The following is an 18,300-nucleotide window of genomic DNA, read 5'->3' as shown; positions in this document are numbered from 1 at the left end:
CAAAGAACTGGTTTCTGGCTTGGAAGATGAGCTCCATCTTTGCATCCGAGTCGGTGCTGTCAGGAATCAGCTGGTCTAATGGAGTGAGAGTAGTGAGACGACTAGCTATTGTATCAGAGATGCCTGGTCTTCGTAGCATTTGCACCGATTCTTCTCGATCGGACTCTGAATTCTGTCCCTCCTGCGTATTACTTGAGGCATTGCTATGTAGCTAAGTCTTTGGCAGAGTTTCATTATCCATGCTTTGCAAACAGTGCCATAACAACACAGTTAATTAATCACCAAGCTTCTTTGCAAGTTCCAATACAGTTGAATCGCACGCGATTTGAGTGCAAAAATCAAGAAAAGTGCCAACTTGTTCCCGTAAAATATTTTGAATATTGACCTAAAAGAAGAGTAATTTCCAGATAAAATAACAGCGAAATCAGTTTTCGCTTGCCAATAAAACTCACAGATATTGAAGCTCCATTATTAAAGGAACATTTTAGTATATGCCATTCTTGATAAAACTTCTTAGCCACGCAATACCAGCGCAAAATAAAGAGACACTGAAAACACGACCAATCACTCCGATTTACCATAGGAAAATACATAGAAAATGTATGTCTCAACTGCGCCAAATATACAGACAGTTATATACCTACATGTGACGTCATGATTAGCCCGACCAATCAGAAGCAAGTTGTTTTCAGCCACAAATAATTAATTTCTGAACTAACTAGGCTTTTTTTTTAACAAAGTGATTTTAAATTAAATCATTAAAAATTCTGAGCTTTTTTATTTTACCAAAACATACAGAGCATGCAGATAGGTCCCAACCCTATTATTCGAGGAGCAATACTCCAAACGCAAAATACAATTTTAAATTAATATTTAAAATATCTAAAATAAGCAGAATTAATGTGTTCATATTAAAACCAGAAACATAAAACCGCTTACTGACGTAGCAAAGTCAGGGTATGCATAATCATATCTGGACAAGAAATAAGGTGCGTCAACGAAAGTATCCGTTTTTTTTTTTTTGTATTCAGCTGCACTCATGAAAGGTGTGCATGAAAGTTATCTATTGTTTGTAATCACTCCACTTGATCCTTTAAACACAAACATAAAAACCACGGATAAGTGACCTCATCAATGACCCCAATTAACTAATCACCATCACGTTTCGCTTTAAAGGAGCTAAATCGTGACAGAACTTCGCCACTACCATCTGAGTAATAGCCAGGACTCCGACGGCGGTCTCCAAGCGACCGGGCACGGCCAAATTCCAGCGACATATCTCGCCGCGTATTGGAGCGTCAATCAGGGGGACAGCAGCTGGCGGCAGTTTAAGGTTTCCATAGCAACAAGTGTCGGCACGCCGCGGACTACTAACGGCCACTGTGTGCCGAAGCGCTCCCTCGAAGGAGCCAAGTTATAAAAGTTCTGGTGATTTGGATGAGTACAGGCTCCTAAAATCGGTTTGAGGAAAATTTAGAACTTCTTTGCTGCTGAGATCGGCACAGCATTTGGTTCTGCTCAGCCCTACATCTTTCAAAGGAAACCTTTTGCCAGCCAGCAGGCTAACAGCGAACAATGTCAGCCACAATCATTTTAGAAATGCCCTTGCGGTTTGATCAGAACCAAAGATGAAAAATGTTAGGCGAGTGGATTACCTCCATAATATTGGAAAATTATTAAACGTGAGAAATCAGCACTTATAATGCGACGAAACGATGCTTAGTTGAAATAGTTTTAACCCCGTCGATGGGCCTAAGCCAGTGCTGGAAATGAGGTCGCTTTCTGGTCTCGGCGTTTTATTCTCCGGGTGAGTTAGCCCCGTCTAGCGCTTAGCCTTTCGGGACCCTCTCAGAGCCGCGGTTGTTACTTGTTTTCGCCGCTCGGCCCATTCGAGATGCAAAGTTGATAGTCGCACGAAGTTTATTTGGGGCCTCTGAATATACGACTTCGAAAGTAATCGATTCTACAAAACCTTTTTCTTTCGTCTATATGCATACATTTAACAGTAACTCCAGACCAGACTGGTTTGGCTGGCCCTAAATAACCTTCGTGTGACTATAAACTTTGCATCTCGACTGGGGCGAGCGGCGAAAACAACCGCGACCCTGAGTGGGTCCCGAAAGGCTAAACGCCGGACGGGATTAACCCGCGAGGAGAATAAAACGCCGGGACCAGAAAGCGGCCTCATTTCCAGCACTGGCCTAAGCACATGACATACAATAGCAACGATGCTGCTGAGCATACTCTAGCTTACCTTCTTCGGTTAACATTTGATCCGAGTGATTTGGCGGAGGAAATGAGCTTCATGGCGTCATAATGGCATTCGTTCAAGAGTAAGATAACTATTTCAATAAAGTTCCCGGTACTCCACTAGCAGCAACTACGTTTTACCGTTTTCATCCTCATCAAGAGTTAATCTGCGGCAGTAGAGTGACTCACGTTAGTCCACGCGTCCCGATCCATCCCCAGCAGAACGGCGCCCTGCTGCGCAGCTGTCGGCTTCGCCTGCAGCTGCCGCAGCTGTCCAGACATCCGCGACAGCGTGGCCGTGCTGCCGCTGGGCGAGTCCATCGAGTCTGTGGACGGGGGAGGGAGGTGAAGTGACTGAAGGAGAGTGGGTGAGTCCATAGAGTCTGCCGAGAGGGGAGGGAGGTGAGATAAATGTAGTACATGGTAATGGACGAGCCCAAGCTTGACAGGAGGGAGGTCGGAAAATGCAGTTGTTTTCTTTCATAAAAAGCATGCAGCAGAGGACAACGACATAAACAATATAAGAGAAGAGAGACTGTAATAGACTGCAAGAGAACTTGAACATAGACCACATTAAATGCATTTCGAATTTGATGTAATACTCACAAACAGCGAAAAAAGCCTGACCATCCAGGTTTTGTGTCTCCAAAATGAATTGATTTTCCGAGCCATAAACGCAGCACCTATCCAGACATACCTTTGCGGAAGGCCCCGACGCGGCCGCGCGCCTCAGCGAACAGCGCCCGGATCTCCCGTTCGTACCGCTTGCTGAGCGACTGGCCATAGACCGTCTTCAGCGCCTCGTAGCCCCTGTAACACAGCAGGTGGGCGGGTTAGACGGCAGTTACAGAGGTTATGTTCGCAGCCAGATTAACCCGCGCATGACTGGGGTATTTTCCATAACGCGACTGGAGGGGGGGGGGGGGCTCTCCAGAGCCCCCTCCTATCTCCGAAACTACTGGGCCGATCGTCATAATTCAAACGGCGTCTGATAGCCCTGGAAAAACTGTTGAGCGAAGACTATTTTCATTGACCTCGAGGTCACCGATGACGTCAAAGTAAAAATTATCGACATTTTTGTTAGTTCACAATTTAGGCTCTGACCGCCGGACCGCCGGTCCGATCAGGCTCATTTTTGGTTTACGCACTCATTGACGGATGCTTTAAATACCCTGAGGGTACCGAACTTTTACTTCGAATTTTTAAAGTCAAGGCCAGGTCATCCTAGGTCACGAAAATTGTAGATCATGTATCGGTCACGTGACGCTTGTTTTATGGTCCATTTTACTCGTAGATTTCGAAAATAGTGTCGTCTGTGTCATTTGAGGTCATTGTCAGCTGAAATTACCGGAGGTCAGGTCACTTTCAGGTCAGAAAAGGTCAAATTTTGAAAATGAAATTTTTCAACGAAAAAGGTGCCTATCAGATGCAGTTTGAGCTCAGGAACACGATGGTGCCATTTATATTGCTGTACGACGTTAAAAACGTACTGAAAAAAATGGATTTGAAAAAAACATAAAATTGTAAAATTTTGACAATAATGCGAATAACTTGGCTATTTTTGAAGATATTGGGCTAAAACTTGCAAATGTAGCTCATCAGTGTGTGTTCTATCACATACATTCCGGTTTTTGCGAAAAGTCAAAAACTTTTTGAAAAAATCAAAAAATATATTTGTGTAATTGTAAATTAATATTTTTCAAAATCTTTAAAATTTCGAAAATTCGAGATAGCAGTTCGATAGCTACGTGTATTTGTAGTCAACTCAAGCAAAGAAAATGGATCTAGCTTTAAAACTGAGCTCTTGAGAGCGTTTGCCGTATTTCAGTATTTTGCATGAAAATCGGCCGACATGACGTCACTTTGACGTCATTTCCGGCTAAACTATGGTAGCTAGAAAGTTGAAATTTTAGCACAAGGTTTCAAATTGATGCCTCTGAGGGTACCGCAAGTTTCGTGTTGATCCGTCAAACGGTTTAGAAGATATTGCTGAAAAACATGATGGGGCTCTGTACAGCCCCCCCCCCCCCAGTCATGCGCGGGTTAAGGACTAGCGAGCGATCCTCGAACAGAACAGCAGGAGTTGAGCTGGATGGCGAAGAGCAGGCTCAGGACTAGTGATACGACACCTTTTACAATGTCGTGAAACGACGGCATAAGAACAGGGACTAAGCAACGTAACTATTTCTTATCTATACTATAGGATCGAACAGCCTAACTCGAGATAGTCTTGCGCTTGAGCAAATCCGACAAAACATGATCACCAAACCGCAGCACCAAATCATAACCATATCAAATAGCTTACCACCAACACTACCAAACACCATCAGAAAGTTCGATACCGGCAGCACGGGGTACGCGCCTCCTGACATTAAATCTCCCACCCCGGGGCCACTTGCCATTCGCTGCAGAACGCCCTGCTGCCCGCCCGGCGCCCAGTTGAGACCGATTCAATAAGACGCTCGGCGGTCAGAGCAGCGAAAACACGACCGCCGAGAAACACGCACCGGCCGGGCCAGCGTCCCGCAGCGCCAGGAAAGAATAACGGCAGAGACACGCGGACAGAATAAAGGATGAACTGCGCCGCGTCAGAGGTTAGCATAAAATCAGTCGCAGGTGCTGAAAAACACGACTTTATTTGTTTGTAATAGCGTACCTATTTTCCGCTATGTGGAATTTAGAAGAAAAAAGGAATATCAGAAATATGGTAACACAACCACAAAAAAAGAGCAGAAAAGACGGCCATCGCCAACGCCGGTGAAGAACGAGGTCTTCGCGAACGGAGACAAAACTGGTGGGCTGTGTCATTTCTTTGACGTGACACTTGATCAAAACAAGCTCACAAAAGAAAAATACGGGAGGCAAGATTGCTGTTTTTATCCGCCATATTACTCTGACGAGTAAACTAGCTCTCCGGCCTTACAATGGCATTTTCAACAAAAGCGGTTGCTCTAAAAAAAAAAAAACATCATCGCAAAGGCTAAGCTCTCAGCGAACAAGTCTCTTACGTACTCTTCAGATTCATACCTTTGAGTTTCAGTAAATGTAAACATAACAAGAAGGAGCATATGAGAAGTCGGTGGGTAAAGGGAAAAGATTTGGAGACTGCATGGGCTGATAACAACACACCAAGGCCCTTACTCACATCGCACAGAGTCCAACACAGATCACAAAACTTCCCTGCTATTGTGATGAGATATGTTGTGATAATATTGTGTGGGATACTGATATCAACCCATCCCTTGACTCCTCACTCCACGGAATCATCGGACCACTTGCCTGTTGTCGACCGCCTTGGTCCAGTGCATCAGCTCCGAGTAGGGCTGCAGCTTCAGGTGCTGTGAGCTGTGGCTGGGCAGCTGCAGAGAGTCCACCGGCGGCGCGCCGTCGTTGCCCTGACGGTGGGGACACAGGTCAGCACAGGGGGTCAGGGTCAGCGGGTCAGCGGGCGGAGCACCGTCGTTACCCTGGTGGTGGAGGTCAGAGGTCAGCACAGGGGTCAAGGTCAGTGGTCAGCACAGGGGTCACAGGTCAGGGTCCAGTGGTCGAAATCTGAGTAATGTCAATTACTAATTATGATCGCGAGCTGAATGCACCGCAACGGTCGTCACACAACCCTTAAAGGTGATATTAATGGCAAAGGCAGCAGAAGGTCAGGGGTCAGGTCAGAGAAGGAAAACAGACGGGATACCACACGTCAGGACAAGAAACATGTAAGTATTAGTAAAAGGTCATGAATCGGAAAATGGGCTACGTCACGGGTCAAATCATGGATCAAGAATGAAATATCATCAAGGGTAAATGCATATGCAGTATCATCAGTGGCCAATGTACAGTCAGTCTTGAAAGTACCACGCATCGGTTGGGTGGATCCATCAAGCCCGACCGTGGAAAGGCTGCTAAATTTGAGTCATCGAACCAACTAACATTCTCATCCATACCCCCAGGTCAGTTGGTTTGGTGACCCTCAAATTATAGCAGCACTTACTCGGTCAGGCTTGATGGATCCACCGCACCGATGCGCGGTGCTTTCAAGACTGACTGTTCTGGAAATGGCTAAGGTCGAGGAAGTGCGAAGATCAGGACGTTACAAAGGGCGGAGGTCAGGTGAGGTTCTACTATCGTACAGCACGTTCAGGACGCTGCGGTCGCCACCGCCGTCCGTCTCAGACGTCGGAACGTCGGCCGCCATTTCCGCGGTACGTGACCGTAGCCGCTGTGATGGCGATTGGCCTATGGGGCCGGAGACTATCAGACGCGCCGGCATCAGATGTTTTTTATGTCCGAAAAAAACCGCGGCCACGTAATGCGATCAGAAGGGAGGAGTAAAAAAAGGAATGGAGCTAATGTGTTTAGATTAGAGAATGTTAGCTGGCCATTGATCTTGGCACGATAGATAACATGTACTAATTCGTCTCAGGAAAACCGTTGCTTGAGGTTCATTGTATGAGTTCAATGCATGAGGTTCCTTGCATTTACTACCCGTTGTTCATAGTAGTTGAGCTTGTTGATTTGTATTGGCTGAGCATTTACCAAAACTGTCCTTGCAGCACCGACTCAGGGTTTTACGAACTCCTCCTACTCCTAACGCGACCTAAAATTCCAAACAGTGCATCTGAAATAACAAAACATTTGCGTACCACATCCAGCTACCATCCACGAGTATGCTATTCTTAATAACTCCTGAAACAGCCTCCGCCAAGAATTTGAAACTCCGGAACTTTTCGTCGTTTGAACTGGGAAATGAATTCCAGCCGTAGCATTCACACGTCATTTGTATGTTATCTACTACGTGCAAAGAGGCCCATTTCACTGGGGTGATTTACGTGCCCACACGAAATGTAATGCCCAGTACAAATGAGCGATCTGGATACTGTTTAAACGTACATCGAAAGCCTAAGTTTGTCCATCTATTTGAGTAAGCCCATGCGGGTACCGGCCCCATTTGACACGGGCGATACAATTACATATACGCACCACGCTCTTACACACCGCTACACACGGAACAACGACGGTATATCTGCGAGAAACACTGTTCCCAGTCAGCTCAATCCGACTTATCAGTCTCCACCTGAACGCTAATCGAGGAGATTAGCACTAATTAGGGACTCTTGAGAGTTGAGATGCACAATCTGTGGGCATGCGTCAGGCTGAGTGATCATGAATGATCGTGACTTAACTATCAGAAGCAACGAATAGGGTCTGTCTAGCCCTGTCCGTGAGTTGAGTGAGCGACTGTTACATATCTAGCCGTGACCGTGATTAAACCGTAACCAGCGTCTGTCTACTATCTATCCGTGACCGTGAACTGACCATGACCGGACCATGCCTTCCCCTGTCTAGCCGTGACCCTAACTGACCGTGACCATAGTCTGTCTTCCCGGTATCCTGACCGGGCTGAGCCCGGCCGTGACCGCGAGCTACCGTCCCGGGGGCCGTCCAGCGGTCCAGGAGCCGATCGACCGGCCGGGCCGGTCCCGGCGGGCCTACCCAGCGGTAGGATGCAGCTCGGACGGCTGGGTCAGGTTTCAGAGAGGTAGGGGTAGGATGAAGTCGTTCTCTGGGGATTTTCTGAGAGGATAGCGTGGGGTAAGGATGTTGGGGAGGATGTGAAGGGGAAGAGTGCTAGGGATACTTAAAAGGGTACAGGTATAACTGAATGAATTAACAATGGTAAAAACAATTGTCAGCGATAAGGATTTAACTGCAAGTTTTATAATCTCTCTACGACCACACCATTGCAATGCATTGCTAAGAATGCGTTAGTAGCACAAAGTACCGTCCAGGGCCGCGGACACTATCAAGTTTTCACACTGGTCCACCAGATCGGCGCCTCTGCTGCCGCAGCCAGGCAGTAACTTAGGCGTCGGTTGCCGTGGAAACGAATCCCCGTTCGGGGTCGTGGAATAAATGTGTTTGTATACTGCCGAACTGTCCCCATGACAAGCCTGCGCCCGACAGATGAGCCGACATCCAAAACAAATCAGAATCGACCGGTCGATGTAAACAGACTCTAAAAGCAAACCGTGATATCCGATAAGTGTGGCAGACACATGCAGTCTGGTCACGCCAATAACGGTCAGAATGGACTCTGGACGAATGCTAAACAAACGTACGTGACCCACAAGCTGTTGCAAGGCTTGCATAAACCAGTTCACGGATTTTTATCCCCCACCACATTAAAAAGGACTAGAAACTCATGGAAATGAGCCCAAGCATCAGGTACCGAACTAGCAAAGCTAGAATCCGGTTGGAACGGGTTAAAAGCCATCGTTCGAAAGCCCAGCTTCCTGAGCGCCAAGTGATTCCGATTCCGTGCAGCTGTGTGCAATGTGCATGCCATAGTTTGCCTTCGAGAAAGCCAGAGTACACAAACAGTTTTGTAAAAAGTTGGTGCAATTGTCATGCGCAGATGCTTGGGAGCGATGTAAGCCCAGTCCAATGTCACTGAAATAAATAACTCGCTCCTAGCTTTAAAGAAAAGTTTGACATTTAGGTCAGCAGTGTTCAGCAGTTGGGATAGTCGGCGAGCACACAAAACTAACTACAGTACAGTACAGTTGTAGTGCATGCGACATTTTAAATTGTACTACTCCTGAAAAAATATAAAAAGATGCGTCATCCACTGGTATCCCATTACCATCGCCTACTGGGGTCATGTGAAACACCAAAGTTATGAAAAGGTAACGGGAAGGTTTCATGCTAAAATCGTTAAAAGCCAATACATTCAATAGCTTATACCCGGCTATCCTCTCCAAACCCACCATGTGTACAAAGAAGTTATTCATCTGCCTGTAGACGGCCTGCGAGAAGCGAGCCTTGAGTTTCTCGAAGAGCTTCTTCTGCTCGGCCACTGCTGCCATCTGCTGTAGGTTTCCGTCAACTGAGGTTGACGACAGTCTCAGCAGAGACTGGGCCGCCTGGCAGGCCTCTCTCAGACCCACTGTGGTGGTGAGGTCAGGGTCGGAGAGAACCTGGCGGTCTCTGGTCGACAGGTCCGGCTGAGGACACAGAGACAGACACACGGCGGGTTAGGTACAGCGGCGAGGGAGAGACGCGCGTGAGAGGAGACACCGTGGTGATCAATGAGACAGGGACTGCTAGAGACGCTGAAAACTTAGGTAAAGAGTATTGTATGCAACATTTAATCCACGACTTGTAAACGTATCTCGATCGTTCCATCATTTTCCACCCTAAGGGTAGGCGAATCCTTTTCCTCCACGTCTCAAAATTCATGATCCGGTCTGGACGATCATCTTCATCCGACGTGAGTACTGAGTAGCTCCTCTAGAGCAAGTCCATCGTACGGTGCGGTGACCGTTAGCAGGGCTACCTAACTGGCCCGTCCATTGTGACGGACCCCACCCCGACGGTGCACCAGGGTGCCGCCAAGACCAATCTCTGGCCTAATTCCTATCATTCTTTCTGCTCTGAAAAGGTCTCGTCAGGCCGGAAGGACCTTACCATACAAAAAAATGCATCTTCTGGCTCCTGTAAAACTAAAAACGCAAGTTTCTGTTTGGATTTTAACTATCTTGCCACATCACAACGAAGCAGCCGCGGCCTGCGACTAGGGAACCACGCCAGAGGGAACCAAAAACCGCAGTCTATCACACATGGAACTACACCCTACGGCCTTATTTTAGGGCCTTGCCGACACCCACCCCGCTCTTCGTTCACCCATCTCACCAGCATGCTATCCAGCGTCTGCAGGAGCTCGTGATGATTCCTCTGGGTGACCTCCATCTTGCTCTTCTCCCGTCCCATCTCCTTGAGACTCTGTCGGACGGCCACCAGCGCGTGGTCGTACTGTTCGAGGCGCTCCTCGACGGCCGATATCTCGTCGACAGCCCGCTGGATGACGGACATCAGTGCTGCCACCTGCTGCTCAGACGCCATGATGGACTGGATGTTGGCCTGACGGCAGAGGGCAGCACGGGTCAGTGAGAAGGTGGGAGAGAGACCTCAGACGCGTGCCTAAGCGTATGGCGGTGAGAACTGAGAGAATAGCTGAGATACACATTTTGTTTGTTGGTTTGTTAGAGAGCAACGGTACAAGGTGACAAGGGCAAGGTTACAAATATGACGACGTTACAAGGACGGTAAGGTCGTTACATAGTGCCCCCGGTTATCATCGATACATTATACATAACACACGGTAATATAATTATCATTTACCATAAAACAACAAAACAATAGGTACCTATAAATTCGAAAGGGGCGTTTTCATAGCATCCATCAAACTGCAAAACAATAAAATGCCAGCACACTGATTGTTTTCGTAGACACGATGACTCAGCTGTATGTGAGTGGGGAGAAAAGTCAAGTGTTCTGCAGACGAACTCCTAAAACCGGGAATCTCGAACGCAATAACCTGAAGTGAAAACACGACAGATAGACGTCTTGACACACCTCCGTACCCGAGTGCCGAGTGCCGAATAAGTGCGCAGACTACCACTCCGCAAAAGATAGGGAATAAAAACAAACATCATATAAGTGCCTCACCAGTGGCGGTCGCAGGGGGGGGGGGGGCCATCAGGGCCATGGCCCCCCCCCAAAGGCAAATCAGGGGGGCCATCATATCATTTGGCCCCCCCCCAAACAACCGATGGGCCCCCATGGCCGTATGGGGCCCTGGCCCGTATTCGATTGTCACGAGGCTCGAGAAACCCACGCCAGCTATTAACAGCTCCCATACCAGTCTTTGAGGGTCCTACACTGACCTCTGAGGGCCCTTCAGTGGCGGTCAAGCGTCCACCTTGACCGCTGAGGACCCGTATTGACCTCTGAGGGCCCTCCACTGGCCTTTGAGGGCCCCTAAACCGGCCTCAGGGGCCCAACCGGCGTCTGAGAGCCTCACACCGGCCTCTGGTGGCCTCATTTCCGTCTCTCGAGTCCCAAGACTAGCCTTTAAGTGTCTCTGAGGGTCCCGCACTGGATTCTGAAGACCCGATGTCGAGCCAGCATCGGCCTCTGGGGGCCCATATTGGCCTTTGAGGGCCCTCCGCTGGTCTCTGGGGTCCAACGCCGGCCCATGCCGGCCTTTTAGGCCCCCACACTGACCTCTAAGGGCCCATGCTGGCCTGTAAGGACCCACATTAGCCTCTGAGGGCCCCCCGCACTGGATTCTGATGACCCAATGCCGGCCGCTCAGGGCCCGCATCGGCGTCTGAGGGCCCATCTTGGCCTTTGAGGACCCTCCGCTGGCCTCTGGGGTCCAACGCCGGCCCATGCCGGTCTTTTAGGGCCCCACACTGACCTCTGAGGGCCCATGCTGGCCTGTAAGGATACACATTAGCCTCTATGGGCCCCACACTGGATTCTGAAGACCCGATGCTGGCCTCTAAGGGTCCGCATCGGCCTCTGAAGGCCCATCTTGGCCTTTGAGGGCCCTCTGCTGGCCTCTGGGGTCCAACGCCGGCCCATGCCGGTCTTTTAGGGCCTCACACTGACCTCTGAGGGCCCGTGCTGGCCTGTAAGGACCCACCTTAGCCTCTGAGGGCCCCGCACGGGCTTCTGAAGACCTGATGCCGGCCTCTAAGGGCCCGCATCGGCCTAGTCTGAGGGCCCATCTTGGCCTTTGAGGGCCCTCTTCTGGCCTCTGGGGTCCAACGCCGGCCCATGTCGGTCTTTTAGGGCCCCACCCTAACCTCTGAGGGCTCCATGCTGGCCTGTAAGGACCCATATTAGCCTCTGAGTGCCCAATTCGGTCTCTGATGGTCTCAAACTGCCCTTTGCAGGCCCTGTACTGGTCTCTGAGGGCTCTAAACTGGCCCCTAAGAGCCCAAACCAGCCTCTAAAGGTCCCACGACCCACACCGGCCTCTGATGGTCCCATTTCTGTCTCTGGGACCGAAACTGCCCTTATGTGCCTCTGAGGGCCCCGTACTGGCTTCTGAAGGATCGATGCCGGCTTCTGAGGACCCATACCGGTCTTTAAGTGCCTCATAGCGACACCTGAGGCCCCACACTAGCCTCTGAGGGGCCCGCAAACTGGCCTATGAGGTCTCTACACCGGCCGCTGATGGCCCTATTATGTTCTCTGGGGGGGCTCAAGCCTTACCTTTTGGCGTCACGCACTTGTTTATGAAGGCCCACATCAGCCTCTGGGGCCCTACCTGGGGCCTTTGAGGCCCTTCGCTGACCCTTGGGTCCAACGCCGGCCTCTGGGGGTCTGACACCGTACACTAAGGGCCCCATTGCAGCCTCTAGGCGATAGGTATCGCCGAAGCGCTATCGATGGGCCCATAAGTGTAGGAACCATGGGTGCAGTGGGCGCAGTTGCACCAACAATAATTCTGCAGTGAGTGCAGACAATGTATTCTGCATCCACAATAATCTGGAACAAAACCACCTTTCCTCAGCAACACTACTTTCCATGCAGCACGACAAATTTAGGATATTTTGCCCACTATCCGTCTTTCGAAGCATTTGCTACTGTAATGGTCTTCAAAATTTGCATTTGTGGTCAATTAAAAAAAAAAATTAAACGGAAGTCGGAACACATGTGATAGAAAACGCTTGGTTACGATGGCCTCTCCGACCGATTGAACAGTGAATAGATACCGATGACCCACTGTTAAAAGTTTTAGCACGATGATCTTAAAAAATGGCAAAGCTTTTTTTTGCAAAGAAAATGGCAAAGTTAGCCGCTTTTACTTTTGCGGTAGTCCATTCACAGGTGCGTGAATTATTGACATAATCAATGCTTCAAAATGCACTTTTCGGTACCTTTTCGACACGGTGCACCCTCAAAGCTCTCAATGAGCCTCCCGCTCGGGTGCCGCTCCCTACCCCCCCCCCCCCGCTTAACCGGCCATGGCCTAGATTTCTGCACCCGTGCACTACGCCCGTGGGCCCCTTTAAGCTAGCACCGGGCCCCCCGGGTCAGCGCAGGGGCCCCTTTGCCAAGTTGGCCCCCCCCCAAACTCCAAGTCTGCGACCGCCCCTGTGCCTCACAGGAAGTTACAAGTTTGCGCGCAAGTGAATAATGAATTTCAAATAAATACCCAGGTCAGATATTGGTGGAATGCCAATGTGACTTCATTTGTGTCGAAAAAACGAATAGTCCATACATAGGCATACAAACAAAACAATGCCTACACTGTGTCGTCTGTATCTCATGCCATTTGTGTTTGCTTGGTGTAATATAACTGCATTAGAGCCTAACTTATCGGCTAAGTGACCAGCTCTGACATTGTCCCGATTTATCAATCGCCAACAAAGTGTGTGCTATTTTTCACCACAAGTACCCCAAACCACACTTCTCATTTCTCAAGGCAGAGAAGCTCAAGCCCTCACTGAATGCCGGTTCAGCGAAGAGAACGCCGCCATTGTGCGACCACAAGTGGTGTAAGCACATCTGTAGAGCTTGCGGCCGGCGGGGGGCGCAGCTGATGACCAGATGTGGTCCAATGTAAAACTCACCACCAGCGAACACCTGATGTGTGGTCAAGAGCGACAGACCCTTCCCTATAACCCCACTCGTACTGGGCCACTGATAGGACCTTTTCGTCAACGAGCCACTGTCAAGCTTTTAAGTGTGGTATTTGTCCTAGTTTTAAAAGTGCGTACCTTCTTATCACGGGTCAAGGGGTTGGTGACGTATGTTACTTTCGAGAGTACAAACTTAGTACAGTTCAAGAGGTTTTTGTTGCTGGGATTGGTCATCCATTAGGCAAGTTTGTTTCCTCGATTTTTATGTTTTAGTAACACGTTGACTCCTTTATTAACATGTCATTTAGTGTTGAACAAATGTTCCATTTTGATTATCGACTAATCGAGTTTTGGGATTTAACTCAATGGATGGAATATGAGTTACAACTTACAAAGGCATCTTCCAATTGTGTAACAGTTTATACAAAACAGTATTAGGTAACAGAAGCAGGCAACATTACCCCGGCCGGGCCCACGGGGGGTAATCCCAACCATCGCAGCCCAGGGGGGGGGGGCGTTTTCGCCCCCTAACTCCGTAAATAAGGGGGCTACGGAAGCAAAAGTGATATCAAACAAAAGGCCCTTACGAGACGATTCTAAAGCACCTAAAAATTTGACTTCATGTCAATTCTTAAGGTCAGAGGTCAAGGTCAAAGGAAAAAATCGGCAAGTGTGAAGTGATCTCAAAGTAAGGATTCTGGAGGACGGTAGGCGGCAAAAAAAACGGCAAAATTGGAGGACAAACGAAAGAAGAGAATCTGAGGATTCTGAAAATGTGCTCAAAATCAAGGTCAAGGTCATGCTGAAATGTTTTGAGGGTTATCAGGTCCCTATTTGTGGTTCATCTTACGACACAAGGATGCTCAAGGGTCAAGGTCACAGAAGAGTATCCTTGCTAGAGGTTATTTCACTTATTCAAGTTAGTAATAATAATAAAGACAATTTTGCCATCCAGAGGCTCTAAATGACGGCTTAAGGCCGCCCCACACTGGACCTCGCATGCGGGTTGCGAGTTTATTGGTTTTCGGGTTTTATCCAAATTAAAAAATGCACTCTATGTTGAGTGACCCGCACCCAAGATACCTATAAGAAACAGGTAGATCCGATGTTTGAAAGTAAAGCCCCAGTCACAAATTTGACGCACCTGTGACATTTCCTGACACCCACGTGACTATTGTATTAACTTTTGTGTTTTGCGATGTTTTGACCTTATTTAAAGTACTGAAAGCTCAAAATGTATGATTAATGATGTTTAAAGCAGCATATTAATAATTATGTTTGTAAATTATCGATAAGCTGCTTATAGCAGGTCACGTGATTGCTACCAGATTATGTGCTCAGAAAGCATCTTTTCAACTTCGATTTTGAACAATTTTTACCTCCTTTGAGGCCAAATGATGGACGGTTTGAGGTACACGATGAAATGCTGAATCTATTGATGCCAAAATTTGTTCGTTTTTTGCATTTTTAGACTAGTATATCCTGGCTCAAACTTTGACCAGTTTGTGTGTAAACCCTATGGTGAAGGGAAAACTTCACGCCCAGCAGACCTCATTACAGTGCTGCCAAATCGTGTTTGGTGGGGGTCGCCCGCACCACCATGTAACGAGCGAATCTGCACGTTTTAGCATTCGAGCCACCTTGCATCGCATTCCAAAAGTTGATTTGAGTCAACTTTCAATTTTCCTCGCTGCGAGGGCTGCGAGTTTTGGTGTGTTTTGTTGAAGTCGAATTTTGGCTCGTTGTACTGTTATTGCGTTAATATCGCAAATATTCGCCGGGGGGGGGGGCGAAAAATGCCCCCCGGGACCGCGAGGGTTAACCCGTGCCCCGCTGGGCTATTCAGCCATACGCGCCCTGCTGGGGGGGGGCAGATTCTGCCCCCCTCGTCTAACTTCCGAACCGATGGCCGTAGAAAGACGAGGAAAACGGCAATCGAAAGCTCTCAACAAGGCGGATCTAAAGAGCCCAAATTTTTTTGCTTAAGTAGGTCAGAGGTCAGGTCAAGGTCAGGTCAAGGGTACAAAATGCAAGTTTCTACAGTATCGGCCTTGCACCGTAGTTGCCGAAGAATAGACTGAGACTGATTGCCCAAAACGTGTTCTTAGACTACCAAGACAATATTCGTTGCATACAATGTCATTCAAAGGTCAAGGTCAAGGTCAGGTCAGGTCAGGTCAGGTCACCAAAAACAAAATATAGAAAAGAGCATGTGCGACCAGGCATCGGTAAAATCCTTTTTGAAAGGATTGCATTCCCAATCCACATTCCTAGTGCCGAAGTGGATTGCATTCCTACCCGCAATCCCCTTTTTCACTTGGATTGTGATCAAATCCGCAATCCTTTTTTGCAATCCTGTTGTATTATTATGTGCACTAGTGGATCTGGGGAAGGAAGGGGGCATAGGGCCGTGCCTCCGTCCCCAAATCACCCATTTCTAGTACATATCTAGTCTTGCGAGTAATTCCTATCTAAGGCACAGGTATTTTATGGGAAATATTTTTTTTGCCTCAAACACCCCCACATTTAAACCTCTACCCAACCAGTGTTTTATATTTTAAAGCTCGCCCTCAAATACGTAATTTTGCCCTTCCTATGTAGTTCATCAGCGTATATTATTTTGAGCGTTTAAATTAAAAGCGTTTAAATTATTTCAAGTTTCGATGCAAAGCCCTTGATAGCAAAGTACATTAAGCCAATGAAGCCGACCTCATAATTTTCAATCGCAACAAACCATTTCAAAGCACTAATCAAAGACAATCCGGATTGGATTGCAAAAATTGGAAGTATGATGCAATCCAATCCGCAATCAAATCCTGTTTTTTGGAATGGATTTCAAATCCAGGTGCAATCCACCAAAAAGGAATGCAATCAGGATTTTGCAATCCTGCAATCACAATCCTACCGATGCCTGTGTGCAACACATGTTTTATGGGTCATTTTACTCATAGAATTCAATAGGCACACTAAAAAATCATTTTTCAAAATTTTTGTGTGTCGTGACGTCATAAAATTTTGAATAACTCCCACATTTTTGAACCGATTCTTCTAAAAATTGGTATGTAGGTGCACATAGACCACTTCTCTGACATATATTCCGGTTTTTCGATACACTCAAAATTTTGGATTTTATAATTATTTTCCCCAAAAAGTCAGTTTTTTAAGAAGAAAAAAATTGGGCCAAAATTTAACATTTTCAAAAAACCGAGATAGCCATTTGATAGACAAAGTAGAATCACGTATAACATTTTTTTGTTACGTCTTGATTCCTTTAAAAATGAAGATGTTAGCGGCGTTTGAAAGTTTGCCGTTTTTTAGGCGAAAATGGCGAACATGACGTCACTAAAACGTCAATTTCTAAAAAAAAATCCGACGGATTTCGCTCAAATTATCAGGGAACGTGTCAAATTGATGTATGATAAGGTACCGAAAGTTTGACGTCGCTGGCGTAACGCGTTTAGAAGTTATTGGCGAAAAACGGGAGGGGGGGCAGATTCTGCTCCCCCCCCAGCGGGGCGCGGGTTAACGGACCGTCGACCTTTCAACCTTTTTCACGACGTGACCGACACAATGTGTGTCGGTCACGCGACTGTGCACCCATTCGCATCGTAGACCCCGAGGCGGTGCGTCAGTTGGCGGAGACGAGTGCCCCTCCCCGCCCCACCCAGGGTCGCGCTCCGGCCTCGGAGAGAGGTCGGCTGGACCCAGCCACGGAGAGAGAGGAGGAGAGGAGCGCCCTGGAGAGAGGACGCACACCGTCGGACCTCGGCGGTGTGATGGAGCTGGAGACCCGGCGTTCGGGCGGAGCCGTTGACTCTACTGCTCCCGTCTCCTGTTCGGTGCCTGCCGGCGCCGACGTCGTGGCGGGCCGTGGCGGCTCGACTTCATCATCGCTGCTGGACTGTGCCCGGGTGACGCCCACCAGTCTGGTGCGGCTTTCGCCGCCCCTGGAGCCGGTATCACCGGCTGACGCCGCCGCTGCGGCTGACCGGTCGGCGGACGGCGGCGATCGCGGGCTCGCCGGGGCTCGGGATGTTTCGGTGTCTCCTGGTGTCCGCCCCGCGGCCGCCCGCCCTGCCGGGACTGATGATCTGGAGACGCCCATGGACGTGACGTCAGGGGCTGCCCCGCCGCCGATGACAGCTCGGGCGTCCGGCGGGAGCGGTCAACAGGATGAGGCGGTGAGAGGGATGGGCGGGGCGTCGTCGCCCGGTGAGCTGCGGCCGGCGGTTGATGGCCCTGGTGGTGGGGTGAGCCTTTCTGAGGTGTCGCCGAACCGGGGCGGGGGCAGGGTGGGGGGCGTGGGAAGGGGTGGTGGGGAGGTACCCGGGGGGACCTCTTCTCGAGGGCGCGATGCCCGTGCCTCGGTGAGCTCCCGAAGCTCGGGTGGGACACGGAACCGCCCTAGCAGTAAGGATATAAGAGAGTATTTCTAAATGAAGGCAGGCTCTAGAGCTTTTTTTTTCTCGTATGGTGCCACCTTTGGCTACTTTGCTAGTAGTTCCGAGCCGTCGTTTGTTTGTCTGTAGTCTGTTTATGTCTTGTCTACGGTCACCTCGCTTTGTAATGCTTAAGAAGTTTACAACCCATTGGCGCCAAGCAGATACACTGAGAA

At 48.8% G+C, this 18,300-nt stretch overlaps 1 protein-coding gene across 1 annotated transcript in view; it reads right to left on the bottom strand.

The window, feature by feature from the left end:
• The window catches only part of LOC122365262 (exocyst complex component 1-like), a 54,504-nt gene that overhangs the window by 24,395 nt on the left and 11,809 nt on the right, over positions 1-18,300 (bottom strand). Inside the window, exons 5-9 of the mRNA XM_043336302.1 lie at positions 9,940-10,167; positions 9,015-9,251; positions 5,530-5,645; positions 2,948-3,060; positions 2,440-2,576 (exon numbers count right to left, since the gene is read on the bottom strand). Of these exons, the coding sequence (XP_043192237.1) occupies positions 2,440-2,576; positions 2,948-3,060; positions 5,530-5,645; positions 9,015-9,251; positions 9,940-10,167 (831 nt within the window). The remainder of the gene's footprint in view (positions 1-2,439; positions 2,577-2,947; positions 3,061-5,529; positions 5,646-9,014; positions 9,252-9,939; positions 10,168-18,300) is intronic.

This window comes from Amphibalanus amphitrite, unplaced genomic scaffold, assembly GCF_019059575.1.
Source record: "Amphibalanus amphitrite isolate SeventyFive unplaced genomic scaffold, NRLGWU_Aamphi_draft 000726F_arrow, whole genome shotgun sequence".
NCBI classification, from domain to species: Eukaryota; Metazoa; Arthropoda; class Thecostraca; order Balanomorpha; family Balanidae; genus Amphibalanus; species Amphibalanus amphitrite.
Note: the sequence above shows the minus strand (reverse complement) of the source record. Positions and strands in the feature narration are given on the sequence as shown.